We start from the raw sequence: 25,703 nt of genomic DNA, 5'->3' as shown, positions 1-25,703 counted from the left end.
AGATTGGCACTCCATTCATGCAATGACGGTGGACGGTAAAAAAGATGAAGACGTCACTCCTGGACGATTGCCAACAACCTTAGCTAACGCCAAAGAGGTATTTCAACAAGAACTGGGCACGCTTAAAGGCGTAACCGCCTCGATAAAAATAGAAGAGAATGCAGTTCCCAAGTTTTTCAAAGCAAGACCGGTACCATATGCAATTCGCCCGGCCGTCGAGGCAGAGCTGGAGAATCTGGAGAAGGCAGGCGTGTTGTCTAAGGTCGACTGGAGCGAGTGGGCGACACCCATCGTTCCTGTCATGAAGAAAACGTTAAGCAATAAGTCCGGGGAGCCAAGGAAGATTCGCATCTGTGGGGATTTCAAGGTGACGGTGAACCCAGTCCTTCACACAGTACAATATCCTCTTCCAAGGATAGAAGACATCTTCGCCTCACTGTCTGGAGGGAAGCGTTTTACAAAAATTGACCTAGCACAAGCATATTTGCAGATGGAGGTTGAAGAGTCCTCTAGGAAGTATCTCACGATAAACACTCACAAAGGTCTTTACCAGTATCATCAATTGGTATTCGGAGTAGCATCGGCTCCGGCGATATGGCAAAGAGCGATGGAACAAGTCCTGCAAGGGATTCCGGGGACTCAGTATTACTTGGACGACATCCTTGTGACAGGTGAAGATGACAGTGAACACCTTAACAACCTAGAACAGGTGCTCACTAGACTACGGGAACATGGGCTGCGAGCCAACCGCCCCAAGTGCGAATTTTTAAAGAAACAGATATCGTGTTGTGGCCACGTGATTGATGAAGAGGGGTTACATAAGTCCCCTGACAAAATTGAAGCGGTTGTTAAGGCCCCAGCGCCTGAAAATGTGTCGCAACTGAGGTCATTCCTCGGATTGGTGAATTACTATCATAAGTTTTTGCCAAATTTGTCGACAATTCTGCACCCACTGAACGCCCTGCTACGAACGGGGGTAGCATGGAAATGGAGCGATGATTGTAAGCGTGCCTTTCAGAAGAGTAAGGACTTAATCACTTCAAGGGAAGTATTGGCTCACTACAACCCAGCACTGCCGATCAGACTGGCGTGTGATGCGTCTCCCTACGGCATTGGGGCGGTACTGTCACTTAAATTCCTTGATGGTTTAGAGAGGCCGATAGCTTTTGCGTCACGCTTGTTAACTTCTGCCGAGCGTAACTACGCCCAGATTGACAGAGAGGCCCTCAGCCTAGTGTGGGGGGTGAAGAAGTTCAATCACTACCTGCACGGTCAAAAATTTACACTACTAACCGATCATCAACCTCTTGTCTCCATTTTCAACCCTCAGAAGGGCGTACCGATAATGACAGCACAACGGCTGCAGAGATGGTCCCTTTTCCTAGGGGCACACCAATATGACATCGAGTACAAAGGAACTAAACAGCATGGAAATGCTGATGGATTGTCACGCCTACCGTTGCCGACGGTGGAAGAAGAAGACCTTGCAGTGGATCCAATGGAGTTATTCCACTCAACCATAGTCAAATGTCTCCCTGTGACGAATGCAAACATAGAAAAGGAAACACGGAATGACCCGACACTATCACGGGTCTATGATTTAACGGTGAAGGGATGGCCAGCACATGGCGAACCACTGCTGCCAGCATTCTCGCCGAGAAGAGAACAGCTGTCAGTGTGCAGAGGAACCTTGATGTGTGGATCCAGTGTAGTAATTCCACCTAAGTTGACGGATAGAGTGCTCAATGAGCTTCATGAGGGTCATCTGGGTGGGGTAAAAATGAAGAACTTAGCCAGAGCGTTTGTGTGGTGGCCGGGAATCGATAGAGTAATCGAAGAGATGACCAAGAGCTGTGCAGGATGCCAGAAGGTCCAAAACGCCCCACCACAAGCTCCTCTGCATCCATGGGAGTGGCCCTCATCTCCATGGCAAAGGGTGTACATTGATTTTGCTGGTCCCTTCATGGACTCGATGTTTTTAATTCCGGTGGATGCACATTCAAAGTGGCCAGAGGTAATAAAAATGTCCTCAACCACCACGGAAAAACTATCACAGTTTTACGAACCATGTTCGCCAGGAATGGGCTGCCTGAAAAGATTTGCTCTGACAATGGACCACAGTTTGTGTCTGAAGAGTTCTGGAGGTTCTTAAAGAACAATGGTGTTAAGCATTACACATCTGCCCATATCATCCAGCCACTAATGGATTGGCCGAGAGGTTTGTCCAAACTTTCAAGAAGGCTATCAAGGCAATGTGTAATGAAGATATACCCCTACAACACAAGGTGGACAACTTCTTGTTTGCCTACCGGAATGCGACACATGCAGTTACCAACCAAACTCTAGCCATGATGTTCTTCAATCGAAGACTACGATGCCGCTTGGATTTGGTTAAGCCAAACGTCCGAAGAGATGTGGAGAACAGGCAGTTTCAGAATATGAATGAAAGGCCGACCAGGAGTTTTACGATAGGTCAACCAGTTTTGGCTCGGGACTACCGCACTGAGAAATGGCAGCCAGGAACGATTTGTACATGACAAGGACCTCTCATGTATACCGTGGACGTTGGGGAGAGCATTGTAAGACGCCATGCTGACCAGACTCTAGAGTCACTGGAAAACGTCAACTCCACACCACGATCTGATACACCTGGTAATGAAATCGACGTTCCAATTGCAGCTACCACAGAACCGGTAATATTGGAAGCAGATGAACCAAACAACGACATTGATCCCGACTCAACATTGCCAGGAGAACCTGATACCCCAAAGAGGCGTTATCCAGACAGAATCAGGAAGCCTCCTCAAAGACTGAACTTATAATTGCTTAAACTTAACCAATGTATCTAGCAACCGTAATTGTGATTGTAATTAGTTATCATTTAGTTGTTAAATGAATGTTATGTACTGTTTGTCTAAAAGGGGAGGAATTGTTGTGTATGTACCTTTAAGAGAATAACTGGTCTCAGACTGCAGTACCGGCAGTGACCACCCCTGTATAAACGGCGCTAGTGAGCATCTGTTGTTTCAGTTTCACTATTGACTTCCATCAGTCAAGACTTATTTTGTTCCACTCCTGCTGTCCGTGTCTCAATTATTCACGGACGTAATACAGGGGAGTTATCCCCGGTATCCTTCAACCAACATCACTAAAAAACAGATTATCTGGTCATTATCACATTGCTGTTTGTGGGAGCTTGCTGTGCGCAAATTGGCTGCTGCTTTTCATTGGCTGTAAAATGCTTTGGGGCATCCTGAGGGCATGAAATGCGCTATATAAATACAATTCTTTCTTTAGTAAAATTAGCAACACAGGAAATTAAACTGCTAAGATTGCATTTATTATTTCAATTTGTTTTCCTTAACAAATTTTAAAAGATAGGTTTATGTCAACTTTGAGATTTTCATTGTATATTTATTTTGTTAAAAGCATTCTAAAACTGTTATATATTTCTGTATCAAGGGCACTTCTTCACCAGAGCCTTATCCAACATTCCGAAGAATGAAGAGAACGATCTGAGTATCTGCAAGCATGATCTCATCATGGTCAAGGATAATGGAAACAATAAAAAATGGGAAGCAAGTGCACTTTCGACCAATGAAAAGGGTCTCATTCCGGTATCTGCTCCACAGGCTCTTCTCTACCCATTTTACCAGTACGGAAAAAAACCTCTCTCCCATTTATACCGTTTTCATGGAAAATTGTGGAACCTCTCTTAGAAATCGCATCACTAATTTTGATTCTTCTGCCTGTTTCATTTGTAGAGGTTGCAAAACTGATTTTCTGTAGGAATCTGATGATGGTATGAAATAGATTTAGAGAAAGAGGCAGACACAAAGAACATTGGCTGAATTGCAATATGCTGAGAATGAATAAGAACATAAGAACATAAGAAATAGGAGCAGGAGTAGGCCATTCGGCCCTTCGAGCCTGCTCCACCATTCAGTGAGATCATGGCTGATCTTCTGCCTCAACTCCATTCACTGGCCCTATCGCCATATCCCTTGATGCCTTTACTAGTCAGATATCTATCAACTTCTGTTCTGAATATACCCAATGACTGAGCCTTCACAGCCCTCTGGGGTAGATAATTCCAAAGATTCACCACCCTCTGTGTGAAGAAATTCCTTCTCATCTCAGTCCTGAATGGCCTACCCTTTATCCTGAGGCTGTGGTCCCTGGTTCTAAACTCCCCAGCCAAGGGAACCATTCTCCCAGCATCCACCCTATCAAGCCCTGTAATAATTTTGTATGCTTCAATGAGATCCCCTCTCACTCTTCTGAATTCAAGAGAATACAGGCCTAGGTTACTCAATTTCTTCTCATACGACAGTCCCGCCATCCCGTAATCAATCTTATAAACCTTCATTGCACTCCCTATATGGCAAGTATATCCTTCCTTAGGTAAGGAGGCCAAAATTGTACACAGTACTCCAGGTCCTATATAATTGGAGTAAGACTTCTTTACTCCTGTACTCAAATCCTCTTGTAATGAAGGCCAGCATACCATTTGCCTTCCTAATGGCTTGCTGCACCTGCACATTCACTTTCAGTGACTCATGTACAAGGACACCCAGGTCCCCTTGAGCATCTGCATTCCCCAACCTTTCACCATTTAGGAAATACTCTGCCTTTCTGTTTTTTCTAACATAGGGAGTGAATTTCCACGGGGCCCTCCTGCTTGTCCACCCTAACTTCAGATTATGTTGGCTGAGTGGGAAACCCCCATGGAAATCAACCCCCACAATACTGCAGTTACATTTTGCGCCAAAATGTAACTGCAGTATTCAAATTGAAATTATCTAAATTATTACGTATATCTTTCTTTGCATCACAGAAGAATCTATATTCTCCCTTGCAATATATGATGGATGCAGTTTTGTTAAAAGTGTTTGTATAATTTTAAAATATATATTTTGGCAATATTGTGAAATCGGCCTCTAAATTAAGGTGAAATAAAATACAATTATAGTATTCAAAGTCATGTTTTGAAAAGGCTAAACCTTTTTTTTAACCATCTGTTATGATAATCTTACTCCTATTTATATAACTAATATTTTGTTACTCATGAGTTGCTGAATAGTTACAGTACAGTGGGATTCGTTCACAGGTGGTTCCTTAAGAGCAGAGCAGGAAACTTCAGTGGATATAAGGAAGCTAAACAGCACCACTTCCCCCATTCAGTTGGTAAGTAAAATAATTCTATATTATTGTTGCAGTAGGTTCTCAGTTCCCTGATTTTATCAATGGGGCAGTGGGTGGGGTGGGGGGGGGGGTGCGTGTGTAGGAGGGGTTGGAGGGAGGATTAATTTTGTGCTCATCGAATTTATGATGTTGGTACTTGGGAGTGGAACATGTTTTTTTTATATTTTGTGCACTCCATGTCAGCATAAAATGCTTATTGGTTAAGTATAGAACAGCCAGCTGCAGAATAAACCTCCAACAATGTGCCTTAGCCCCAAATTATCCACTTTTACCCATCATTATGGCCTCTCAGAGTGAGACTGCTAATTTTCAGCCAAATTTGACTTGTGGGGGTAAATTTTAAATCACCCTCCAAGTCCCACTCCTGGCCCGGCAGACACCGGGCATGGGGGCAGATATAATGGAGCAGAGGACTTACCCACTGAATTCCCGCCCTAATTTGACTGACTACAATTTTAAATTGCAGGCGGAAAGGACACCAACTTGAAGCTGGCGGGGTCCTGTAAATATGTTAAAATCATCGAGATCCGACTGCAGTAGTAACCTGAGGCCTCAGTGGGGGAAGAGTGGTGCCTTCCCTGCCAGGCCAAATCTGCCGGGAGCTGGATCGAAGCCCCAGGATGCTAAGTTTCCTTGTGGGCCAGCAGGAGCACGAGTGCTCTTCCAGGCCCCACCATGAAACCTTGTGTCTTCCCTGCCCTAGGTGTCACCCACCTCATGCCAAGCCCACCCCCAATCAACCAACCTTGGTGTTGTACACTGTTTCCACAGGACACATAATCCCGCTCCCGCCAGCTGGCCAGGTCGTGCGCTTGATCAGGTTCGGGCAGAAGGCTGGCCAGCTCCATGTAATCAAGGCCCAGCAGTTAAAATTGTCTGGGCCTCACTTTGTTTCCAACTTACGAGTGCGAGTCCGCTTTGGACCGCCCCACACAGCGATCATGCTTCCAGTTGAAGATGACCCCTTGGGCTATTGGGTTCAGAGTATCCAAACTAATTTCAGATAAGACCCTCACTGTGTGCCCACAGACCCACCAACCCCCTCCCATCTGGACGGGCGCGTTAGGTTAAAATTACCCCAAGGTGTCAGATGCAAAAGGATATTGTACCTCATAGTCCCCTTTTATTTCTAATTTCTGCCTCCTCTGTCAGCTCTATATAATAATGGCAACATTGGGGGTGGAGTAGACATTAGAACCTAATGAAAAGGGTTGTAGGGATTTTATCTAAATCATATTCATAGATTGTTTGTTGGTCAATAACTTACTGAAGTTCATTGTTTCATGGTTTTCATTGTCATTATTTCATTCATATTCCCCGGTTTTCCTGGGGTTTGCGTGACTCTCCCATCGAAGGTGCGGTGTATGGGTGAGAGAATCCTGTGGCACCTTACCTCTTGTGTATTTAGTTAGAAGTTAGCTGCTGAATCCAAGTGTGTTTTTTTACATTAAAAAGAATATTTGATTCTTTAAAGCAGCATTGGCCTAGAAATTAGCTATAGCCCCGCCAGCTCGCTGGCGGCCAGAATTTACCGCTGGGCCCAAAGTCGAGGACGGCCGCTGTTCAAGGGTGTGGCCGCCCCCACTTGGGGCGCTGAAACTGAATATCGGCGCGCTAGTGGCCGCAGCGCCACCCGCAGCGGAGCGGCAGGCTGCGGTACTGCAGGCCTTCCTCCCTCTCTTAAGGGGGAGGTGCCTGCAGCAGCCAGAGCCCCGATCGCGAGTGCCGGCAAAAGAGCCCGGCACAACGGAGAAGTGCCGGGCTCCCGGAAACCAGCCGGCAATGCCGCGGGGGGGGGGTGCGGTGGAGGATGCCGGGGAAGGAGGTGCGGGCAGGCGGCCGCCGAAAAAGCGGCCGGCCGCACCTCCACCTTAAAGCGCCCCACTAAGGCTGCTGTACGGACCCGGTCTCCGAGTGTTATTAGCGGCCGCCACGGAAGAGGCGGCCGCTACTGAAGATGGGGGTCGGGCCGGTGTCGGGGCGGTACCGGGGCGCTGCGCACACCGATGACGTCATCGGTGGCGGCGCAGCGCTAACGGCTACCGCCGCAATTAGCGCGTCAATGAAGTTCGCCCGAAGTTTGCAGACTGGCGCAGAAGCCCTCTTTGGGCGGTAACTGGGCGCAAAGCCCACTGAATTTCTAGGCCATTGTCTTCACAAGGAAGCATGTGGTAAACTTCTTTGTTTGGGAAGAGAGAGGAACTTGCAGACTTGCAAGTGACACAATTATACATTTTAGCATGGCTTACATTATGTGTTTCTGTAATAATGAAGGAGCATGTTCATGGAGATGACACTTCTTTAAGCCGGATGACATTTAAAGTGAGATGACCAGGAGAGTTTCCACCATACTTCATACACTTTGTCACTTACAAGTAACCTCTGCCTTTTAGGTGCAGGTACCTGTGTTGCAACTATGGATTACAAAGAGGGTGAGGTGGATGAATTGCGTTTCAATGAAGGAGAAAATATTCAGATAATTGGCTTCCTTCTTTCTAACCTGCAGTGGTTTTTGGGAAAGTCTTTATCTACTGGAGCAACTGGGTTTGTCCAAATAAGGCATGTGGAGCCTGACCAATTCAAAGCACTGTGAGTAAAGAGCTTCTGATTTAAACAGCATAAAAATGTCAATTATTCAATTAAGATTCATTGTTCCAGTAGTAGAATTATGTTTATAGGGCTGATGTTATGAATACATACTACTGGTGGGGAGCTATGCCTACTGAATGCACAGATCAGGAGATCACGAGCAGCATGCTCGTCATTTTCCAATATACGTGGCCTGGCATGTGGGAGAAGCTGCTCCCAGGCTCCTGCATCTTTAAAATTGGTCCTTCTGTACATGTGAGTTTTTAAATTTTCGTTTATATTTTTTCTCAGTTTTCAGTGTTATTTCCCCCTTTTGTTTTCTATCCTGCATAACATTCAACTCCTTATTTGAGACATCAGGCAGGTGACTTGGTTCTCGGATTCTCCCCATTGCCACTGTGTGATTGGTTCATTGACAGCCCCCTTATCTTCCATTCCTCCCTCTGAGGAAGCACCTCATCTCTGCTTGGCAGTTCCCTCGGATGGTACAAGCTCAGACCATCAATGCTTGTGCTGCCCTCTCTGTGTAGCAGCTTGTTAGTACACCAACAGTCTGTTTCACTGAACTCGGCTGCATCTGTCTGCTGAAGTGGGTATTGGCAATCAAAACAGAAGTGCTTTTTAAGGAAGCATTTTAAAGTAATTTCTCAACCTAAATGCTTACAGGCAAATTCTTAAAACTGTGACAAACAATGTTAATTATTCATGTTACGCTATGTTTAAAATTGGTTACCTTTTCCAATATGTGGAGCAGACTCCAAACTAAAGAATTCATGAGATGTTAATTAGCACCTGAGAGAAAGAGCAGAGGGATATGCAAAAAAGTGCAGATAGAGTTAATCAAATTTCGTGTAAAACATTTTTGGTCTTGAGTTGCTGAGGCCTTGGAAAGGTGTCAAGGAATGCAACCAGCTAAAGATGAAAAGTCTAGGATGTGAGGTTAAATAATCTGGAGTTTTGCTTGATTTATGTTTGGGAGAGGCTGGTACATTGAGAAACTTTCCCAAACTTTTCTTCAGGAGATTAAATGGTTTTTGGGGAATTCACATTAGACCAAATTGTGCCTGGCCTGTGGCAGGATTGGGCTTTGTGAACTGAATGGACTCTCCCTTGTCCTAAGTAGAATGTGCAGAATAAAGCTGCATGTCTGACAACACTCTGTGTATGACAGATATCTGCCAGCCACAGAACAAGCCAGTAGGCTATTAATATGGTGTCGGGGTCCTACGTACATTATAGGACCTCAATTTGCCTATATTAATAAGGCAGATTTAGGCAGGTGCTTGGACCACCCAGTGGAAAGCCCTGGTTAAAATGGTAGCGCAGCAGGAATGGGGCGGTAAGTCAACCACCTCAATTTTAATTTCAGTATTACCCCGTTTCCAGGGAGGCAATTAAAATATTTCTTTGCATTCCAAAGTAATGGTATGTGAAGCACTTTAGGGCATTTCTGAATGATGTGATAAGGTGAGGTAGATTTCCATTTTAGCAATCCAAGTACAAAGGTTCATACACCAGGAGCACATTTGAGGAGTTAAGCTGTGTTTTCCACCCAAAGATAACATTTACTCAGTGTATAAATGCCAGTTTTTATCTTTTTTTAATTTGTTGGGCAGTTTGATGCTTATTGCTTTGTTGAAATTGAGACATTGCTAAATTGATGTTAGATGTCGATGAACTGCCAATGCAGTTAAAATTTAACTTTTAATTTACAGGGAAACCCATCTTCTGTTCTTAAGTGATGAAGAAAAATCATCTTTGCTCACGTTCAAAAAACCTGATGAACAACATTGCATCAATCTCCTGAACAAGCTCTCCCAAACTGACATCAGCACTGTTTATCGTTTAGGTGTGTTTTCCCTAACATTATTTTTTTAATGCGATGAACTTTCCATTTTTTATCCCTCCAGCCTTTTCCTCTCCTCTCCTGAAAGTGCTGATTGACACTGGGATATGGTTCCACAGGTGCTGGCTATCCTGTAGATGCCTGTTGGCTATTATTCATGTGTGAGCTGAGACAGTGAGTGTTAGCAGGCTATATGACTGGGAGGGCGTAACAGCCAAGCCCAATCCGATACTTGAGGGACAAGTTTCTGTGTAGACAACCGAACCATCTCCAATGAGTCTCTCCGCCAGATAGCTTGGAACCTGCTGTGTGGAGGACTGGTGGAAGTGACCTGCTATTCGGTGGTACAGCACTCTGGAGTAACCAAAATCTATTAGTTAACACTTTAAGGCCGATTTTCTAAATATACAGCGGTGAGTCTTTCCTGCTGGCCAAGCACATCGAGTAATCACAGGTGTATTATCTGTGTTTCCCGATATGCACGGCTGATGAACGAGGTTCCCCATCAGCAGTGCATGCTCTGAAAATCAGCCTCCTTGTTTCAAAGCTCTAATGTCCACACAGTTATAAAGGGGAGCAGGCACACTTCTTAAAAAAGCTTGATTTCCTATTATTAATGGGGTAATAAGCTACCAGTGGTGTAACGTTTGTTGTTTACATTTGGAGTTGCCCCTAGCATGTATATGATCCCTTCCCCATGATTTAGGACAGGGCCTGCATCTTCTTACATCAGCGGACTTAGGGCCTGCTACACCACACATCTGGCATGGCAGCCCAATTGGAATTTCGGCTCCATTGTGTTCTACTCTCTGTTTAGTTCTCTAAACACCATGCAGCTTCTCAACTCGGAAAGAGATCAGATGTCCTGTTTTGAGGCCTCTGACATTGCCTCCAGATTCAGCTCCAGTTTTTAATAAGATACCCGACCTCCACTCTGTATCCCATACTGGTAGCATAGCTCAGAACGCACAAAAGTTACCACATGATTGCTACAATAGAAACTTGTCACAATGTTTTTAAAGATTGCCAGCTGGATTTAACCCTATTGTTTTGATGTCTGTTCAAACATTGCATATAAGTAATGACTGTTATTGTTTATGCTTTTATGCCAGGAAATGAATAACTTATGATTGGTGAAAATATGTAAAAGTAATCAACATCTTGCCGCATGGTGCTGCTTTCCCTAGAGTTTCACCACAATGCTTACTACAAGAATTATTTTTTAATCACATGACGGGGACATCAAAATGGTGGACCCTACACATAAAGGAAGAGAACAGTAGCTCAGCATTTTGTTAAATAGTTGTACATTACATAAAAAGAATGGTTGAGAATAATTTAAACCTTTAAAAAGAACTGCAAGATTTTGATAACGTTAATGAAACTCTTGAGGTTTTTGCATCCCTCATGCCATCCAGTGATGATGCCTTGTAACACACTACCAAGCATCGAATATACTGGATGTAATTACATTGATATTGATGCATTTTGCGTTCCCTTGTCGATGTTTTTAATTGGAGATGATGTAACAAGTTGCACTTCCTTTAATAATTTATGAGTAATGGATTATTGAGTGACTGGTTTTTCCAGGTTAGAATTTTACAATATGATGAAATCACAATATTACAAAGACCCAGCCCATTTGAAATCTCTCACCAGAAGAAAACCAACACACTACAACCAAAATGGCAAATGGCATATGAAATAAAAATTTGAAAGTTGCTCACAGTTAATTTTATCAGTTTATAATCCACATAATCTAATTACCAACTAAATGACTACAGTCTGACCAAATCAATTTGCTGTATATTGCTCTATGAGCTTTTTCTGACTTATGCTTTTGATGAAGGCCATGCACTAAATCAATCAACACATTTGATCTACTTTGTGTGGCTTAGCTTTCAGCAGCGATGGAGTTGTGGAAATGTTATCTATAAAAAGATAAGCCAGTGTTCTCTGTTTCTAAGAGTGTGCATATCTGTTGTTTCTAATGTAGATAAATGCACCTGGCCAGAGGTAATGCCAGAAAGTGAACTAGGTGAGTAAGAATATTATCACTCATTTCAAAGTACTCATCTCATTAAAAAGCAGACTTGCACTAAAATATTCATGAAATATGTTGTTGCTTATTTGAATTAATGAGAACTTTGCTTATAACAGCAAAGTAATTGAAGTTTTAATGGGTTCACTTCAAAGTAATTGGTAATGGTCTGTTGATAATCTTTTGGTTCGCATTATTTCTTCAACTAATCAGCACATTCTAATGATGTTTAAAATTTGACTAACTTGATTTAAACGCTCTAACCGAAAAATTACTATTGGTAATATTAGTGGATGAACAACATATTTGTATGACATTCTTCTGTCGACTATTTTAATGCAGCTGTTAAACCATTTATTTTAATTATGAATGTTTTCAGCATGTGTTCAATAATATCACCAACAGTTTTGACTAATTTGTGAACATTTCTGAGACATTTATCTCTTGCTATTCTTCACTTATCTCCACAGGAGAATTTCTTCCTTCAACTTTTGAAAAACACACCCCTTCTGGCCCGGCTGGACTAGCTCATGGCGAGAACGTTCCTGAGATTAGCTCTTCTAAATCTAAGGAATTTGAGGAATTAGTCCCAGAACCAGATCAACCTGATGACCCGAAGTTCTATGTAGACCTTAATCTTGGAGAGCTGGATGATCCCGAAGTCTTCGACCCCATACTATTATTCCTAAACCGAGAGGAATATGTAGCACACTTCAAACATTTCTATGATTTGTCCTTTTCCTTCATAGGCTCTACCTTATATGGGGTAACCGAAGAAAAAGAAGTGTTACAGTACTTGGAAATGGCAAGGGAGATGGCCAAAAGATACAACAAACATTGGGCTTATTGCAGAATCTGTTTCCTTTTAGGAAGACTTTGTGCTAAAAGGCTTAGGTTCTCGCAAGCCAGAATTTACTTTGAAGAAGCAATGACTCTGGTGCAAGGGACATTTTCCGACTTGTATCTGTTGACTGCTTTATATGTGAACCTGGCTTCTGTGTATTTGAAGCTAAAAATGAAAGAGAAATCTCATACCCTTGTAGAAAAGGCCGCAACTCTTCTCCTGTGCATCCCATGCCATGTCTTCAGTTCAGAGAATGAGTTAGAGATACTTAACATTATACTTAAAAAAGCGATGATCGCTGATGATTCTCACCTGGAGGCACGTGTCTGTTTTCTGATATCAAAACTTTTTCTAGAAATTGGAACGTCTGAAGAGACTTTGCCATTTGCTGAGCATTTGCAGTTTCTTTCAAACAATTTCAGTTCACAAAGCAAAATAGTCCCAGTGGATGTGCATTTGATTTTAAGCTCTATATACAACAAAAAATGCTTACCACAGCTTGCACTGGCAGCGTTGAGATTTACTCAACCTGGCTCAAGCAGCACACTGTTTGGTTCTTTGCAGAAGGCTGATTTTGTCATTGAAACAATCTCAAAGTTTGGCACTCAAGGAATTTATAATGGTGAAGTTCCTACACAAGCTGCACTTTACCTTCAAGAGGCTTCAGATCTCTTATCCAGCACAGGCAACATAAAGATCCAGAGGGACTTGTACTTTGCTTTGGGCAATTTATACCAGCAATATGAGTCATATGAAAGGGCAATTGATTACATGACAAAGTCTGCAGAAATAGCAAAATACATCAGCGATGAGGGAGCTTTCAGAGCCTCTCTTTTTCTTGCTTGGTTGTACATTTTAAATAATCAGCCTGTTGTGGCATCAGTAATATTGAATTCCCTTCTAGAATCATCACTTAAGACACACAGTCCTATACAGCGGGGAGTCATTCATAACATGCTGGCAATATCTCTAAGAAAGAAACCCAGACTGAAGGAAGCTCTGGAAAACTGCCTTTGTGCAATAATGACTGCAGAAGAGACTAGTGTAAAACATAACCAAGCTATTGCTCATGCTAACTTTGGGTCTCTGACTCTGTGTTGTAAAGTTCTCACACTGCCGGAACGCTACCTCAGGAAATCTTTGAATCTGTATTTAGAAATGCAAGACTGCAGCTCGGAAGTGGGTTGTGTGCAAGTCCTCCTCTGTTTGGGACAATACTACATAGAAAGAGGCATGATAGAAGATGGGAGACTGAACTACGAGCTAGCCCTTCTTACTGCCATGAACACCAATAGTATTCGTTGTAAGTATTATATCATACTGAGTCAAATGTGTTACACACAAGAATAATAGGTGCCCAGGAATTAGCAATGAGGCTTGTAACCTTTACATGCTTCAGGTGATACTTAAACCAGCAAGTGGTTAAACAAAATCTAAAACACCAGATTGGACTATGGCAGATGTTAGAAAGATGAGGAGTGAGCTAGCTAAGGTAAGCTAAAAGGAGGAATTGGCACAGAGGACTGTAGAGCAACATTGGGATGTTTTAATAAAGAGATTGCAAAGGCACAGAATAAGTAAAAGAAGAAAGAAATAACTTGTATTTATATAGCGCTGTTCACGAGCTCAGGATGACCCAAAGGGCTTTACAGCCAATTAAGTATTTTGACATGAAGTCACTGTTGTAATGTAGGAATTACATTAAAAAAGAAGGAAAGAATGGTAGTTTCAGGATACCATGGATAAATAGAGGTTAGAAAAAAATAAAATTGAAGCAGTGGGCCAATAAGGACAATAAGTATAATAATGGAAAAATAAAGGAGACTGAGAAAACAAGAAAAAAGATTAAGAGCAGGATAAGGCAAGCAAAGATGGAACATGGGAACAGGAGTAGGCCATCTAAAGAATTAGGAAAGTATTTTCTAGTACATCAGTAAAAAGAGAATTGTTAAGTGAGGTGGACCATTGAGGGGAGAGGATTGTCAATTTGGAGATGATAATCAAAAAATGGCAGAGTTTTTAATAAGTATTACACATTGTTCTTTACTAAAGAGAAGGGTATTGGAGAGGAGATGAATCCTGAAGTGGTTGAGAGAGAGAGATGAGCGATATTATGTTGGATAAAATTTAAAGCTCTTTAATCGAAAGGATGAGAAAGCACCAGGACCCAACAGGATATATCCTAAGATCCTGACAGAAATTAGGGAAGAAATAGCTAAGGTCTAGATTTCAGGGCACTATTAAGTGTGGATATGTGCCAGAGAACTGGAAAGTGGCCAAGGTTGCATCCATTTTTTTTAAATGGCAACTTAGTGCCAGAGAACCAGAAAGTGGCCAAGGTTGCATCCATTTTTTTTAAAATGACAACAAAGATAATCCAGGTAACTATAGGCCAGTTAGTTTAAAGTCTGTGGTAGGGAAAATTTTTAGACTCTTTAATTAAAGATAAAATTAACATTGGGTGATTGGGCAGATGCATGGCAAATGCAGTATAATGTGGATAAATGCGAGGTTATCCACTTCGGTGGCAAAAACAGGAAGACAGATTATTTTCTGAATGGCAATAGATTGGGAAAAGGGGAAGTGCAACGAGACCTGGGTGTCCTTGTGCACCAGTCACTGAAGGTAAGCATGCAGGTGCAGCAGGCGGTTAAGAAGGCAAATGGTATGTTGGCCTTCATAGCGAGAGGATTCGAGTACAGCAGCAAGGATGTCTTGCTGCAGTTGTACAGGGCCTTGGTGAGACCACACCTTGAGTATTGTGTGCAGTTTTGGTCACCATTTCTGAGGAAGGATGTTCTTGCCATGGAGAGAGTGCAGTGAAGATTCACCAGACTAATACCTGGGATGGCAGGAATGATGTATGAGGAGAGATTGGGTCGATTAGGCTTATATTCGCTAGAGTTTAGAAGAATGAGAGGGGATCTCATTGAAACTTATAAAATTCTACAGGACTAGACAGACTAGATGCAGGAAGGATGTTCCTGATGGCGGGGGAGTCCAGAACCAGGGGCCACAGTCTAAGGATAAGGGGTAAGCCATTTAGGACTGAGATGAGCAGGAATTTCTTCACCCAGAGAGTGGTGAACCTGTGGAATTCTCTACCACACAAGGCAGTTGAGGCCAATTCATTAAATATATTCAAGAAGGAGTTAGATATATTTCTTAAGGCTAAGGGGATCAAGTGATATGGGGACAGGGTACTGAATTTGGATGATCAGCCATGATCTCATTAAATGGCAGAACAGGCTCGAGGGGCTGAATGGCCCACTCCAGCTCCTATCTTCTATGTTTCTATATATCTAGATAATAAAGAGAAAATAGTTAGAAGCAGCCAGCATGGATTTCAAAGTGGTGATTGTGCATAATAAAACTTAAAGAATTCTTTGAAGAAGTAACAAACATGATAGTTGGGGAAATGCAGTGGATGTAGCATTCATAGATTTTTAAGAAAGCCTTTGACAAGGTACCACATGGAAGATTACTAGAGAAGATTAAGAGGCGTGGAATTAGAGAGAGGATAGAAAACTGGATTAAAAATTAATTAGAGGAGAGATACAGAGAGTGAGAGTTGAAGTCAGCTTTTCAGAGGGGTTGGATGGGTTCAGTTCCGAGGCCACTTCTGTTCACTGTGTATATCAATGATATTTATATAGGCGTAGGAAGACATTTGGAAATTATACCATCATAGGAGGTATAGTTCATTCTTTGGGAAACCAAATAAAGCTGCAAATGGATATTGATAAAATGGGGGATGGGTTAAAAAGTAGCAGATGGAATTCAATGTCAATAAGTGTGAGTGGATACATTTGAGTAAAAAAATAAGTAACTGTACTCTGAATGGAAGTAGGCTCAGTGCTGTGGAAGAGCAGCGGGATTTGGGGATAGGTTTACAGGACATTAAAGGCAGTACCTCAGGTGGATAAGGCTGTAGCAAAAGCTAATGAATTCTAGGTTTTACCACAAGGTATAGAATATAAAAGCCAAGAGGTAATGAAGCTTTATTATAAGAGGATTTGAGTATAAGATTAAAGATGTCTTGCTGCAATTATATAGGGCCCTGGTGAGACCACCTTAGACTGTGACCCCTGGTTCTGGACTCCCCCGCCATCAGGAACATCCTTCCTGCATCTAGTCTGTCTAGTCCTGGAGTATTCTGTACAGTTTTGGTCACCTTACCTAAGGAAGGATATACTTGCCATTGAGGGAGTGCAACAAAGGTTCACCAGACTGATTCCTGGGATGGGGGGATTGTCCTATGAGGAGAGATTGAGTAGTCTAGGCCTATATTCTCTGGAGTTTAGAAGAAAGAGATGATCTCATTGAAACATACAAAATTCTTACAGGACTTGACAGGGTAGATGCAGGGAGGATGTTTCCCCTGAACCAGGGGTCACAGTCTCAGAATAAGGGGTTGGCCATTTAGGACTGAGATGAGGAGAAATTTCTTCACTCAGAGGATGGTGAATCTTTGGAATTCTCTATCCCAGTGGGCTATGGAGGCTCAGTTGTTGAGTATATTCAAGACAGAGATCAATAGATTTTTGAATATTAAGGGAATCAAGGGATATGGGGATAGTGCAGGAAAGTGGAGATGAGGTAAAAGATCAGCCATGATCTTATTGAATGGTGGAGCAGGCTCAAAGGGCCAAATGGCCTACTCCTCCTATTTCGTATGTTATATGTATATAAAACTTTACTAAGACCTCAGTTAGAGTACTTGTGCAGTATTGGGCTCTGCACTTTAAGAGGATATTGAGGCTTGAGAGAGGGTATAACATAGATGGACTAGGATGCTGTATGATTTTGCCACTCCCATTTGCAAAATTTTATCTTTCCTGCCTCTTACATAAGCACAGTATGTTCCTCCAATTCCTTCCTCCCCTCCCACCCCACCCCCCGCCCCCCCGTTTCTGCACCTGCTTAATATCTGTTACATCTCCAACTTTTTCCAGTTCTGATGAAGGGTCCCAGACCTGAAACGTTAACTCTGTTTCTCTCTCCACGGATGCTGCCTGGCCTGCTGAGTATTTCCAGCATTTTCTGTTGTTATTGCACTAGGATGCTGCCTGTTACGAGGAAAAATTAAGGCATTTTCATTAGAGCAGTGCAAATTACAGGGTGCTATGATAGAAGTAATTAAAATGATAAAATATAGGATGGGATAGATAGAAGCAGACTGTTTCCAGTATTGAGGGGTCTATAACAAGGGGCTATAGGTACAAGATTAAATGTAAGAGATTTAAAGCGGAAAGCAAAAGAGACTTCTTCACAGAGAATTGTGAGACATTTGCTTACAGGGTTAGTAGTTGAGGCAGAAACTATGTCAACATCCCGTACATTAGAAGAGTGACTACACTTCAAAAGTACTTCATTAACTAGGAAGCACTTTGGCATGTCCTGAGGTTGTGAAAAGCACTATATAAATGCAAGTTCTTTCTTTCTTTGTTCTTTTTTCATTCTTTAGCATTCAAGATTAGATTGGATAGGTGGATGAAGGAAAATGGGATAAAGCGATTATGGGAATGGAGTGGCTAAATGCGATTAGGACTGTTTGCTCACGTGGCGGGTGAATACCGACATGGACTGGTTGGGCCGAATTACCTATTTCCATGTTGTAGCTTCTATGTATCTATACATTTCTATGAACAGTTTAGAACATTGTTTGAGACTCAACATTAGGCTCCAAATCTAGTTTTAGTTTTCTTCGAATACTTGAAGTCAATAATTTGTTTCCCAAGTGGAAAGCCTACAGTTACCCTTTAAGTTTTATTCTTTGTTCTCACTTGGATGCATGTTTTATTTAGGCCAGGTCAAGGCCATCGAACGACTCTGCAGCTTCTATGAGAAGGTTTTACATGGTAAGCAGCAACGTAGTATATATTATGAGCGCTGGCTGATGCTTGCTCATAAGTTAAAGGACAAGGAACAAGAGATGAAAATGTTGAACATTCTAAGCCATCTTTACCTGTCATTCAACACAGAGAGGTAAGTGAAATGAAGTGGGGCCACATACCTCAATGCGAAATAGAGCAATAGACTAAAACAGCTCATTTAACTGGACCTTGCCAATCCTTAGGTAATCCACGTCATTAAGCTACTGCATGTTTCTTTCTACAAATTACAGAATTCCATATGTACCATTCTTTCATATTTATATATTCTGTTAATTCGGGATGAAAACTTTTACACAACTTTAGCAACATAAATTATCCTGCTTTAGATTAGAGAAATGTCTAAATCATTCTTGTGTCTTATGCATCCATCACACAGTAATTGTTGAAGTATTGAAAGTAACAGAAATTCAAATGTTAGTTCCTACAGATCGGCATTAGACTATACCAAACAGAGCCTGAGGAATTTTATTGATCTAGGAATGCACAACAAGGAAGCAGAGGCCTGGCTGCTGGCTGGAAAAATCTATTATATGATGAAAAAAGATGAACTTGTTGAGCTGTACTTTCAGGTACTTCTACTATTTCTTTACAAAGTACAAAATGTTACCACTCAAAGACAAAGGCCTAGAAATTCAGTTGTTTGCGCCAGCCGTTAGCGCCAGATTTCCGGCGCTAGCCACTTAGCGCCCGGGCACCGCCGGATCTGCGCCTACGCCGAAATTCAGCTGGGATTTAGCGCCGGCGCAAAGTGTTAGCACCCGCTCAGCTGCGCGCGCATCTTATGACGTCATTTCGTCGTGCAACGCTGTTTGTGCGCCCCAAACCGGAAATTCAGTGGCGCCCGGCCGATGTGGGCGTGGCGCTGCTAAGAACTGTGAAATGGAACTCAACAGAGGCCCTGTGGGATTCGGGGAGCGCTAATTAAAGGGCACATCCACTCACCCATAAAAGCCAGCCATTTCGCTGCAATGACTTTACTGCTTTGGATTTCTGCACAGAGAGCAAGGCACAGAGATTATTGATTTCGGACACCATAGGAGAGGTATTTTTGGCTTCTAGCCAGTGCTTTGACATTTGCATCCTTGTGATTTTGCTGTTTGGAACTTTGTAATGGGGGCTGCATGGGGGGCCAACCCTCAGTTGCTACATTTTGTGCGAAGGGCTCGCAGACGCTTTGAGAGAGGGCCAGGCATGCCTAGACGCAGAGGGGCCATTAGGCGTCGCCAACGTAGGCCTTACCCAGTCAGGCAATACCGGGAGCAGGTCTCATATCTCACCATGACTGCGGCGTATTGTGTTAAGAGGCTGCGCTTCAGAAGGGAGGTGGTTGGAGAGATCTGCCAGCTGCTTCACGCAGATTTGCAGCCACAGCTCATGTCCAGAACGTCTCTCTCGGTGGAAGTGAAGGTCACGGTGGCTCTCAGCTTTTATGCAAGCGGCTCCTTCCAAGCCGCTGCTGGGGACATTGCGAACATCTCCCAGTTCGCCGCGCATCGCTGCATCCGACAGGTCACCGAAGCACTTTTCGCGAGGAGGCACCAATTCATCTCCTTCCCCATGACCCAACACAAGCAGGAGCAGCGTGCAGTCGGATTTGCCAGGATCGCGGCCTTCCCCATGGTGCAGGGCGCCATTGACTGCACGCATGTGGCTATGCGGGCACCTATCCACAATGCCGAGCAATACCGCAACCGGAAGGGCTACCATTCCCTAAATGTGCAGCTGGTGTGTGACCACAGGCAGCGCATCCTAGCTGTCAATGCCCGCTTCCCAGGAAGCAGCCACGATGCCTTTATCCTGCGCCAGACTACTGTGGCTGACATGTTCCAGGCACAGCCTCCACCAAGGGGATGGCTTATCGGGGACAAGGGCTACCCTTTGTGCACATGGCTCATGACCCCGCTCCGCGCGCCCAGGACCCCAGCGGAGCTGGCATACAACGAAAGCCATCAAGCCACAAGGAACCTAATAGAGCAAACGATAGGCGTCCTCAAGCAACGGTTCCGTTGCCTGGATCGTTCGGGCGGGTCTCTTCAGTATTCGCCGGATAGAGTCTCCCAGTTCGTCGTGGTGTGCTGCATGCTCCACAACCTGGCTATCCGCAGGACTCAGGCACTGCCACCTGACATTGCCCCACCACCTCAGGAGGACGAGCAGGAGGACCCTGAGGAGGAGGAGCACCAGGCCAGGAGGGAGCGACAAGGCCCAAGGGCCGTCCGCCGGGGGCTTATTGCTCGACACTTCTAGGCCCCCTGTCAGGGAATGGCCTGGGCCACTGAACGCAGCTGAAGGCAGCCGCTCCGCAAGCCCTCAGCCGGTTAACCCAACAACCACTTGAAACATGACACCTGCACATGGTGAATAAATAAACATCTTTATTTCAAAAACTCAGGGCCCTTCCCACATGGAAGAGCAAAACAGAGAAGACCCCCAAAAAACAGTCACAAACTTCTGTCACTCCCAAAACCTGGGGAGGACTAACAAAACATCAACATCCAAATGGCCTTCCTCACTGGCCTAACAAAAACAAGCCCCCCCCACAACACAAACACCCCCATAAAACCAACCAACATAATGCCCCCCAGAACAGAAGCCCCCGCATCACCCAAACCCTCGCTCACCACACTCTATTCGGTGTGGCGAGAGGGCGAGTCCGTCAACAGCCGTCTTTTGCCCCGGCCCGTCCTGCTGCTGCGCCTCAAGCTGGGCCGTGAGGCTGTGGCGAGGCTGGGGGAAGGATCTTCAGGGCGACAAGGCGTCTCGCCAGATGCCCTTGGGGGTCGGCCTACACGAGGGCGGGCCCGGGAGGGGCCGGCTGGTGGCTGCTGCAGCTGTGGGTGGCCCTCTTCACTGCCTGCAGCAGCTCCTTGCACCCTGGCTGGGGGAGTGGCAGGCTCGCCTGCACCAATGGGGACAAGGTGGGTGATGCCAGGCGCGCGCTGCTCGCCAGACACACGTGCACTCGGGCGGCCTGGCCGGGGAGCAAGCGCGCCAAACTGTTGGTCGCCAGACCGGTGTGCGGCAGCAGGGCGGCGGCTGGCTTGGCGACGCCTCCGCGCCAGTGCGAGGGTGGCAGAAGTCAGTGCCCCAACTGCGCCGGCATGTGCCCGCATCTGCAGTGCCATTGTCTGCCCAGCACCTCTCAGCTGGCGACTGGCGTGCTGCGCTGCCTCGAGTTGTTGCACCCCCCTCATGCGCTGCCACAAGGAGCTCCACCCCCCTGGCGTGCGCTGCTGCGATTTGCTCCAGCCCCCTGGCCTGGGATTGGCCGAAAGCCACCACACTTTGTGCGAGGCTTTCGATGGCGTGAGGCATCTGTGCCACCACCTCCATGAATTCGACGTGCCGCCGCCGACATCTCGTCCAGGAGGCGCACCTCCTGGGCGACGTCCGAGTCCGGACTGGAGGGCGCCTCCCCTCTCTGGGCAGAAGGCTGGCGTGCCGCCGGAGCCTTGCCGCGTGCGGCCACGCCACTGGGAGCAGGTTCTGCCCTCCCCTTCACCGCCTCCCCCCTCTGGGAAGGCGGCTGGCGTGCCGCCGGAGCCTTGCCGCGTGCGTCCATGCCACTGGGACCAGGTTCGGGGCTCCCCTCCCCCGCCTCCCCCTGGCTCTCCGGCACGCCAGACGTCTCCCCTTCATTGCCATCTCCTGGAGCGGAGGATGGTTCCCCCGAGGTGGCGCCTTCCTGCTGCTCCTCGACGTCCTCCTCCTCCGAGGGCCTGGCTGTGTGGGCTTCAGGGAGCACCTCCTCCTCACCAGCTGAAAGCAGGAAGGCACAAGTGTAGCTTTAGAGTGAGGACAGGCCGACAGCGAGGGAGGCCGCACTGGTGCATTATGCGCATTTTTCGGCCAGTGGGGAAGGATGTAGATCTGATGCGCGAGGGCAAAGAGAGAGGTGCACCCGGTCCTGTCCTTACCAGTGGGTTCCAGTATAGGGTCTGCGTCGCCGAGCGCCACAGGCCCAGTCACCGGGTGACGCAGGAGTCGGGCCACCCTCTCTTCCAGAACCGTTAGCTCCTGGTAATCGCGAGGGCCTCCACCAGTGACACGCAGGCTCCTGGCGTTCCTCGCCAGCTTGGCCTGCAAGAGAAAGGAGGGCGTCTAAGTACAGTGTGGTGCCCCGTTGGTGTGTGTGAGTCCTCCCATGGTGGAATAGCTTGGACAGTGCGGTGCCCTGTTGCTGTGTGTGAGTCCTCCCATGGTGGAATAGCTTGGACAGTGTGGTGCCCTGTTGCTGTGTGTGAGGCCTCCCATGGTGGAATAGCTTGGACAGTGTGGTGCCCTGTTGCTGTGTGTGAGGCCTCCCATGGTGGAATAGCTTGGACAGTGTGATAAGTGCAGAAAGAGCTATTGATTAACATGCAAGTGCCATTGCAGCGGGAGGAGGGCTGGGCATTAGACCTTTGATGGCCCTTTGGCCCTAATGGGAGGTGCACATGCAAGGATGAGGGGGACACTGGAAAGGGTACTCACCTTGACCAGCCGACATAGGTCATTGTATTTCTTGCGGCACTGGTCCGCACTCCTGGGAACATCGGAGTTGGAGGAGACCCTCCGGGCAATTTTGGTCCAGGCCTCCCTGAACTTGCTCCTGGGAGCCTTCCTGCCACTAGCCGGGCACACGACCCGTCTTCTCTTGCGTACCCCATGAAGGAGCACACCCAGCGCATGGTCAGAGAACCGCTGGGCTCTTTCACGGGCCCTCTCCATTACCTCCAGGCGTTGATTTGGGACACAACCAGTCCTGAGGCCTAGTTGCAGGGCTACAGCATGCAGGGCGTGGCTGCAGTCAAAGTTGACCCTTCCCCCTTTAAGAGCTGGCCGGCGTCAGGGTGTCTGCTGACACTCACCACATGATCGCAGCTGCGCTGCACCCGGAATCGGCGTTATCAGGCCGCATCGCCGGATTAGCGCCTGAACACAGGGTTCCAACGCCTATTGCAGCGCTCGGCCAAAAAGTTGGCCAAATCTACTGAATTTCGGCGAGGTCGCCTGCACTTTCCGGCGGCCGCTAAATTTGCCGAGCACCCGACTTTAGCGCCGCAATAGCGTCCGAACTGAATTTCTAGGCCAAAGGGTTCAGTTCTGACTTCTGGGTGACTGACCAGCAGAGTGCGCTGGTCGGCCGTTCCCCAGCGAAGAGGCCCCCGCAATTTTGAGGCCCCGGCTTCATTTAAATCTGGCAGATGAGTTGCAGGTTGCCAAACAGGCATCCTGATGCAGCTCGCCGGATTGAGGCCTCAAGTTCGGTCTGGGGCAACTGCCATCTAAGTATGTTGGTGGGGGTTGGGAGAACGTCAGCAGCTTCTCCGGGGCCCACAAAAATAATTTGATGTTTAGCTTTGGCGGGCCTCTTTAGTTGCATCGCCTGTGTAACTGGTCAGAGTGTGCATGGCGCAGACTCTGGCCAGTTCTGACCTAAAATGGCAATTGGGGTCCTATTTACATGGTAAGACCCCTGATTTCCATATGAAACTGGGCTGATCACCTGAAACATGCAGGCACTTTGGACACCTAGTGGTCGGCCCCTTTCAAAATGTAGCCGGCCACATCACCGGTGTTAACGGGATGAGAAGGCCATCGACCTCATTTTGGGGCTATTGCACCCCATTAACACCAGGCGAAGGCAGTGAAAACTAAAAACCATTAACTATAATTCCATAGGTTTTAAAACAGAAATTGTTCAGAGCCTTCATTGTTTTAATGATTGTATTTTTGATGAATCTTATGAATCAATCAGGCAGCTGTACAGACAGCTCAGAAAATGGAGGATTTGCACTTTACCATGAAAATCAATGAAGCAGCAGGGGATGTGTTTTACAATGGACCTAGGGAGCGAGAGAAAGCAACATCATTTTATCGGGTAAGTGTTAGAAATATATCATTGGATTATGATAATAACAAGTACTGAAAATCCTTGGGTTATATCAGGATCGCACCTGACAGTGCCCTCTAGTGCTGAGCCACCTGCCGCAGATTGGTGGGGGAGTCAGTGGGAGGGCATCTCATTAGCATATGGCAGCCAGGCGTAGCATCACTTCAGGCACCTGCCCCGTGCCTTGGGGAAGGAGGGGTTGCCCCAAGCCGTTGGCAATCATCCTATCAGCCCCTGCGCAAGGGGCATGATCCGGATCAATTATTTAAATAAAAAATTTAGATTCTTTTGGTGTCCAGACCATTTACTTGGCTTGGACCCCACCAGTTGGGCCCAGATGTGCCTTTTTGGAGGATTCATGTGTTACATATTAAAGGCCTACATTTTTACTACTCAGATGAGATAGAGTTCATTGCAATTTATAATAGACTCAGGCCATGAATTTAATAGCACTGAGGGGGCAGGATTGGAGGTGGGTCTGCTGTCAAAATAGCAAAGATTGACAGCGGGTAGGAAACCCGCTGTCAACCTGCCTCCACACGAGTCTTGCAGGTGTTGCGTCTGTCAGCGGAGAACTGACCCGACACCAAGCAGCGGGGGATACAATTCAGCTACTTAAATGGCTTGTTAAGAGCCAATTTAAGAGTATTTTGAGGCTTACTTCTAATTTTACGTTCTCCCCCATGGGTTACATGCTGTTCGGGGAACACGCCAGCTCAGCCTGCCGTGTTTTGAGTCTGCTCTGATGTTTCTGAAAAACTGACAGCTGCAGAAGTGGTGTCAAGGATGCCATGTTGCGCATGGTGAGTTTCAGAGTGCAGAAAATGTTGATTACTGCATTGTTAATACATGTAAAGATTTCTTTAGCTTACAAGTTTTTAGATCCAACTGTATGTCCAGTGCCACCTCATTGGGAGAACCTCTCTCATCATTAACGGATCGCTTCTGTCATCTCACCTGCAGCTGCCATCTATTGCAGCAATATCGGAGTCCTAGAAACTATCTCACCTTGGTCCTCCAAATCCTTCCACGATCAGCCCCAACACCAACATCACCAGGCACACCAACATCACCAACAACATCAACCGCATCACCAACTTTCTCCGCCATCACCTGATGCTGCACTAGACACGACATCAGCCCCTCCCACACCAGCACCTTGAAGCATCCCTTTAATGTCCAAGCCATTCCATGCACACTCATCACTATAGCGGGGGGGGCGGGGGGTGTGAGGTGGGGGGGGGGGTGGGGGGGAAGAGTTATGACTGAACAATCACCGGAACTCAATAAGGCACTTCTCAATGTGCGCTCAGATCTGTCCAATAAGGGGCAATTTTTGAAAAAGAGATTTCATTGTATGACAACACATTATCAGAAACTTCACATGGACATTGGCTAAACCTCTC

At 45.8% G+C, this 25,703-nt stretch overlaps 1 protein-coding gene across 3 annotated transcripts in view; it reads left to right on the top strand.

The window, feature by feature from the left end:
- sh3tc2 (SH3 domain and tetratricopeptide repeats 2) overlaps positions 1-25,703 on the top strand; it is a 148,190-nt gene that overhangs the window by 99,580 nt on the left and 22,907 nt on the right. For 2 of the 3 annotated variants that reach the window (XM_085995348.1, XM_085995347.1), the window contains 9 exons: positions 3,463-3,655; positions 5,111-5,187; positions 7,599-7,794; positions 9,510-9,643; positions 11,637-11,678; positions 12,152-13,828; positions 18,333-18,513; positions 18,841-18,991; positions 24,163-24,285. In XM_085995348.1, coding sequence (XP_085851474.1) covers positions 3,463-3,655; positions 5,111-5,187; positions 7,599-7,794; positions 9,510-9,643; positions 11,637-11,678; positions 12,152-13,828; positions 18,333-18,513; positions 18,841-18,991; positions 24,163-24,285 — 2,774 coding nt within the window. Of the gene's footprint in view, positions 1-3,462; positions 3,656-5,110; positions 5,188-7,598; positions 7,795-9,509; positions 9,644-11,636; positions 11,679-12,151; positions 13,829-18,332; positions 18,514-18,840; positions 18,992-24,162; positions 24,286-25,017; positions 25,101-25,703 lie in introns of all 3 variants that reach the window. The other variant, XR_015079310.1, reaches the window with a different exon arrangement.

This window comes from Somniosus microcephalus, chromosome 8, assembly GCF_052327205.1.
Source record: "Somniosus microcephalus isolate GS21.2 chromosome 8, FLI_Smic_1.0, whole genome shotgun sequence".
Taxonomy (NCBI): Eukaryota; Metazoa; Chordata; class Chondrichthyes; order Squaliformes; family Somniosidae; genus Somniosus; species Somniosus microcephalus.
Note: the sequence above shows the minus strand (reverse complement) of the source record. Positions and strands in the feature narration are given on the sequence as shown.